General features: G+C 48.0%; 1 protein-coding gene across 2 annotated transcripts in view; it reads right to left on the bottom strand.

The window, feature by feature from the left end:
- Positions 1 to 2,945: 2,945 nt before the first annotated feature.
- Positions 2,946 to 6,898, bottom strand: part of USP10 (ubiquitin specific peptidase 10) — an 80,105-nt gene continuing 76,152 nt past the window's right edge. For both annotated transcript variants that reach the window (XM_034940842.3, XM_057300133.2), the window contains one exon: positions 2,946 to 3,973. In XM_034940842.3, the coding sequence (XP_034796733.3) occupies positions 3,786 to 3,973 (188 nt within the window). In that variant the 3' untranslated portion in view covers positions 2,946 to 3,785. The remainder of the gene's footprint in view (positions 3,974 to 6,898) is intronic.

The following is a 6,898-nucleotide window of genomic DNA, read 5'->3' as shown; positions in this document are numbered from 1 at the left end:
GAGGAGCAAGGAAGCTAATCCAAGTCCCAAAACTGAAGAACTTGGAGTCCGATGTTCAAGGGCAGGAAGCATCCAGCACAGGAGAAAGACGGAGGCCACAAGACTAGTCTAGTCTTTCCACATTCTCCTGCCTGCTTTCATTCCGGCCACGCTGGCAGCTGATTAGATGGTGCCCACCCAGATTAAGGGTGGGTCTGCCTTTCCCAGCCCACTGACACAAATGTTAATCTCCTTTGGCAACACCCTCACAGACACACCCAGAAACAGTACTTTGCATCCTTCAATCCAATCAAGTTGACACTCCGTATTAACCATCGCAAGTTGAGTGCAAAATCTCAAGAATAGCTAACAGGGACAGACCCAAAATTCACTGGGACCCTAGAAAATGTCTGGATTTGCTAGAATCACCTAATTCTGTATCCCTGGGCCAATTATTCACTTGAGGGACCATATTCTGCCCTGCTCTGGGCTTCCCTGTCTGTGGCTGGGTGTGTGCTGATCCTGCCTGAGCAAAACAAAACTTGGGCAGCCGCACGTTCATCACGAATACAGCCTCAGGAGTCAGGCGGCATGAGGTTATGGGCTCCGTTTTTGTCCCCGCCAGTATTCATCTTTGAAGCCTGAACCCCCGGTGGAATACTAGGAAGTGGGGCCTTTTAGGTGTAGATGAAATCACAAAGGTGGAGGCCCACAGTGGGATGAGTGTCCTTGTAAGAGAAACAGACCAGGGCTCACTCTGCCCTGTGAAGACACAGTGAGAAAGTGGCTGTCTCCAGGCCAAGAAGCAGGCCTTCCCCAGACAGGTCTGCTGGCATCTGCTCTTGGACTTCTAGCCTCTAGAACTGTGAGAAATAAATGTTTGTTTTCTAAGCCACTCAGACTATGGTATTTTTGTTCTAACAGCCCAAAACAACACAGGGGTTTTGCAGGCTGTCTCGTTAGCACTAGCTTGCATCTTTCTATCAGCATAGATGGGTTAACAGAGAAGCCCTTTGCTGCCTACCAGGGAGTTGATTTTAAAAGGCCAGGTACACCAGACAGGGCAGCGCCCCTCAGAGCAGACGTTATTGCCAGCTGTCACCGGCAGACCAAGATACGGCAACGTCCCATTGGAGAGAATCTCTAGCCACTCTTCAAAGGGACTGGGGAACTTTCAAAGGCAATTTTAGAGCGCAATCATTTCCAACATATTTTGAGGTTGACAAAATATGTATCTTAGCAAATGAAAGATCAGATGGAGAAACCACTGAACGGTATCTGAGAGAAACCTTCTATCTGAATATACAGGACAGGTTTTAAGATTCAGAAGCAGGTTGGTGGGCCTAGTAACCGCATGCTTTGTCTGGCCTCTCGTTCCAGCTTCAGTGAAAAGGTTTTCCTAGATCGGAGGGCCCCTTTCCAGAGAGGACACTCAATCTCATACACATGGGACACGGCAGTGACAAAGTCACTTTATACTGCGTAGGGTGAATGATCAACACCAGTCGTAGAGGCTGGGGGCAGAGTGAGGATGAATAAGCCACCAAGGACAGAGGGCCAGAGCTGGGTCAAGCATCACAACGTACACATTCAGCCAAGTGCTTCAGGATGGCGTTTTATCTTTTCGCTGACTTATTGCTGCTGGTGTGGGTGGTTGCCCCAAAGTTAATCTGGCTTCCATAGGAACTGTACATTATTTTAATGAGAAGCTAATTATAATATTGTGTCCAGAGTTGGTTCCTTCCGGTGGGTTCATGGTTTCGCTGACTTCAAGAATGGAGCCGTGGACCTTCACAGTGAGTGTTACAGCTCTTAAAAAAGGCACAGACCCAAAGAGTGAGCAGCAGCAAGATTTATTGTGAAGAGCAAAAGAACAAAGCTTCCAGTGTGGAAGGGGACCCGAACAGGTTGCCACTGCTGGCTGGGACGGCCAGCTTTTATTCCCTTATTTGTCCCCTCCCATGTTCTGTTTTTGTCCTATCAGAGTGCTCTTTTTTCAGTCCTCCCTGTGATTGGCCACTTTTAGACTCCTGCTGATTGGTGCGTTTTAAGAACCGATTGGTGCATTTTACAAACCTCTTGCTAGCTAGAGCGCTAATTGGTACGTTTTTACAGAGCGCTGATTGGTGCATTTTACAAACCTCTTGCTAGCTACAGGGTGCTGATTGGTGCGTTTTACAATCTTAGCTACAAAGTGCTGATTGGTGCATTTTACAATCCTCTTAGAAGACAGAAAAGTTCTCCAAGTCCCCACTTGACCCAGGAAGTCCAGCTGGCTTCACCTCTCAATATGAGTTATAATTCAGCCAAGCAAATCAGAATAGAATTACAAAGGGTAAGTAGGTTAGACGGACAACACTTGTACAGTAAATTCAGGAAGCTCTGAACCCCAGATGGCACCAGGCTACAATCAGAAATACCAGATGGTAAGAGCAAGAACTTGAGAGAAAGGCTCAGACCACGTTAAAACCCCTTCTCTGTAGATCTCAGGACACCACAATCAATCATCCACACAGGGCCAGAAGCCGGGGCACAGACACCCTTGCACGTGACATCCCTCTCTCCATGTCTTCCGTCTCAGAAGGCTTCCTTCCCACTACTGAGGGTGGCGTCTAGAGGCACCGCTCAGCCGCCCCAGCGGCACTCAATTGAAGAGCATTTAGCCTTGACCTACAGCAGCTATTTTGGTGATACTGAAAATGCTGGGCTATAGAAACAAGGGGTGAGGTGGGGAAGGGGAGAAAACCTCCTCCTTTCTGCCAATCGAAGAGTCAAAAATTTCGTTTACCCAAATCACTAATCCATTTGAAAATACGAAACAAGCATAACCTGAGTGGTGGTTCAGCTTCCACAAACACGTCGAGCTGATCGAAGGGCAGATTTTAATTCTGGAGGCAAACTCACGCCCCCATGAATTTCAGTTACCCGAAGAGGCATTCGCATTCAAAGAAACACACACACACACCTTTAAACCAACTTTGTGATTTTTATTGATGGGCGACAACTTTATACTCCTAGATATCACTAAACTGTGTACAATTAGGGACGCAGCATTAGAGAAGAGCAGACAGCAGAATTAAACAGAGCAGACTGAAGGAGAGATCTTCATTATTTGCCCATTTTTCATTATGTGTACACAGAAGCATGAATGCAATTTGAAATCTTTTAATGGCAATAAAGTTACAATCACCCATCTATGTAGACTAACATTTTAACTCCAAATATTTGATCTGCAATGTGTACGTAAGCAGTTTCTCTCAGTACAATTATTAAAATTTTTCCTGTTCGGAACCAGCAACTTATTTTTTATGTTTATTTTTCTTTTGAAGTAAGAACTAGTTCTTCTTTGATAACTGGCTCATTTTTATCATTTATCAAAAACTAAAGGGTAGGGAAGAAAAGTGTGATGGATTAAAAAATTTCTTTTTTAAGGAAAGATAAAATTCATTTTCACAAATTTACAAGTGTTGTTGCTGGTGCAGGACTTATTCTACTAAGCAATGAGACTGGGGATCAAATCCACTTTCTTATCTCAGGAATCAGCATTATTTCAGAAATATGGGTTTTTGTGTATTTTCTAAAATCAAGCAACAGTCTGTTTCAACCAAATGATTTTGATTTGGAAGTTAGAGTCAACAGAAGCTATGTTGTGCACGAACCCCAAGGCATCTCCTTTTCATTCTAGCCCATTTTTGCAAAGGGAGAAAGAGTTTCTCTCTAAAGAGCCACTAAAGAGAGGCGGGAAGTGAGTGTGAGGTGGTGTCCTACGAAGCGGGCACTGGGCGCACACACAGCGCACACAGGGTTTACAGCAGGTCCACTCGGCGGTAATACAGGAGGTAGGCTGTGCGTTCAGCAGTTGGTTTCACCACCTGGTACTGGTTGATCACCTTGACTGTCTGGTCATCGATGCGCAGCCAGCCATTCAGACCGATCTGGAAGACGTCTGTAGTGTAATGGCCGCCCGTCGCACTGTTGCCGTGATGGTAGACCACTGGAAGAGAGCCCGGCAGGCAGCAGAGTGAGAACAGCACTGCACACGAATCATTACAGGTCTCTGCCGACTTCCCTCCAGGGATGCATCTTATGTGTAAAACCCCTCTCCAAAGCAGGTGGGACAGAGAGATGTCATCACACAAACCAATGCTATTTCAACTCAAACACGCAAGCAATCCATAATAAAAACTTTTCTATAACCGCAAGGTAAGGGTAAGTCAGATAGGTACATGTGTGCATGTATGCATATTAACCACATATTTAAAATGTCCCACGCCTCACAAAGACACTCCTACACAGCCATCAGCTGTACAGGCCTACAGACCTGGCTCATGCCCTTGGATGTGGCTGACTCTACTTCTAGACTGTCCTGAAGAGATTATCTGAATCTTGGACAGAGATTATGATGTCATTTATAACAGTGAAAAAATGGAAAACCTTAATGGCCACTAGAAGAAATGACTGATGAGTAAATTATATTAAAATAACACGATTTATTTTTTCGTGGAATAGATTAAGAATGGTGATGCGGGAATATGCTTATGGTATATTAAATGAGAAAACAAGGTCCTTAGGCCTTCTGTGGCCCATCTATCCTAAAGACACGGGACACAATCTCCCGGTGCCGGCCCACATGGCAGGAGGGACACCGGGACTGCTAACCACGGTCGCTTGAGCGTGGCGCTGTGGTGGGGCACTGCGGAGATGGTGCTGGTAGTTACGCATTTGCCTTTAAAAAAAATTACCCATGTTTCTATGTTTTAACAGAACAAAACACACACACACACACACACACACACACAGTTATTTACTTAAAAAAAAAATCCTATAACTAAGAAGCCTTAGTCAAAGGCCTAAAAAAAAAAATCTGTAGAAGATGTCATGAAAACATTAAGACAGCCAGAGAACACATCCTCCACTTCTATGGAGCAGAGGGGCACAGGCCTGCCTGGCCAGCACCAGACACCAGCCTCGGGAAGGCGGCTGTCCGGCAGCATTCCGGGGGGAACGACAGGGCAGCCTGCTAAGCTGTGTCCACCAGCAGTGGCACAAAAGAAAAGGAACCAGGAGAGGTGCAAGACTTGGCTGGTAGGGAATTTCAGCACTAAAACAAGACCAAACATCACCAGGTTCTAGTCGCAGTTGTCACGTGGAGGGGCTAAATGACAGCAGGAGACCTCAGTCCTCTCTGGGCCAGGGACCTTGGCTGGCTAGAGGACAGTGCTTATGACTGAGGCCACCAGTCAGACTCCTGGGCTCTGCACAAAGAAATCCTCTGTGCAGGGACCCCGGAGGAGACTGAACAGCATAGGGACAGCAAGACTGTGGGGCCCGTACTTCGGAGAGCCAGGGACACAGCCAATCCAAGGGCATAGCTTCATCCCGTACTGCACAAGTCACAGCCATCCTGTGAAAGGGCAGGAAGCACCCGTGACAGCAGCATGTCCCCTGGATCCCAAGTTCACTTTGAGACTTCTGTCCTAGATCTTCACCTCACAGACCTAACTGACTGGGCTAAGAGTTTTGCTTCAAAGCGACCATCAGTAGAATTTGCAGGGCCTGGGGTTTTTACTAACTTGTCTTTCCCACAAGACATCTCCATTCTAAAATTTCAAGGGGGACTGCATGTCACCATTCTAGTTTCATAAGCAGCAGCCCAGTTAACTACCCTGGGCTGAGCCGTGTGTCACTCACACCCGCAAGCCCCCCTGACAGGAGCGCTGAGAACCGCCTGAAAAGCTTGTGCGTGAGATTGCTTCTCCCAGGCCCCACAATCACAGCAGTTCTTAAAAAGTGTTCCTTTGCTCATTCTACAGGTAATTCTAACCAGTCCAGTGACCTCATTTCCAAGATCAGAATAGGCTTCCAGCCTGGCCAAAAGGGCGAAACCTCGTCTCTATTCAAAATACAAAAATTAGCTGGATGTGGTGGTGCACAGCTGTAATCCCAGCTACTCGAGAGGCTGAGGCACAAGAATCACTTGAACCTGGGAGGCAGAGGTTGCAGTGAATGGAGATTGTGCCACTGCACTCCAGCCTGGGCGAAAGAGCAAAACTCTATCTCAAAAAAATAATGGGTTAGGGGATGAGGATTCAGGAGGGCAGGGGAGAGCAACCCAGGCCCAGGTCCCGGGGCGAGGCAGGTTGCAGAGTCGGGGAGGGGTGTGTGTGCTCACACTGGGGCCCTGACCAGGAGATGAGCAATCCCTAGCCCCTGCCCCTGCCCAGTGATGTCCCCCGCAAGAGCCTCCAGGGGAAGAGGTGCAGGGAGAAGGCAGAGAAACTGCTGGCCACCCACTGGGACCTGGGTGCCACACTCCAAGGAGCCAGGCAGGATACTGGCTGGCTGCAGAGTCTGAGGACTCAGACCTTCCATTCCAGGCAGGGGTGGACAGGGCTGGAGACACCCACAAGCAGGTGGTGCCCATGGCCGTCCCATCTGAGGCCCAGCAAGTTGAGGAGGAATTGTGATCGGGGGGAGAAAAGAAGAGAGTCAAAAGGAACAACGAATAGTGAGAGGAAGAGAGGGAAGCCTGGCACCTTGCAGTGTGGCTCTGGGCCTCACCCACTGGGCCCTCACCCCTGGGCCCTCACCCCTGGGCCCCCACCGCTAGGCCCTCACCCCTGGGCCCCCATCCCTGGGCCCTCATCCACTCGCCAAACTTCCTAAAACATCGGGCGTGAGCTGAGGTGGACAGGAGCTTGAAGCCCTGCTCTGCCACTGCAGGCCAGAGTGGTGAGTTTTCTTCCTTGAGTTCTGGTTTATTCTTTTATAAAATAGGGATCCCACCTCCCATCTCCTAGGACACATGTAAGGAAATGAAAGAATATCTTGGGAAGAGGTTCAATACATGTGTGAAGGTCAATAAATGGCAGTGTTATGTTACGATACAAACAGGTTCACCAAAGGCCACACCAGAGGA

The sequence above is a fragment of the Pan paniscus genome, chromosome 18 (assembly GCF_029289425.2).
Source record: "Pan paniscus chromosome 18, NHGRI_mPanPan1-v2.0_pri, whole genome shotgun sequence".
NCBI classification, from domain to species: Eukaryota; Metazoa; Chordata; class Mammalia; order Primates; family Hominidae; genus Pan; species Pan paniscus.
The sequence above is the reverse complement of the archived record's forward strand: the minus strand, read 5'-3'. Positions and strand labels throughout refer to the sequence as shown.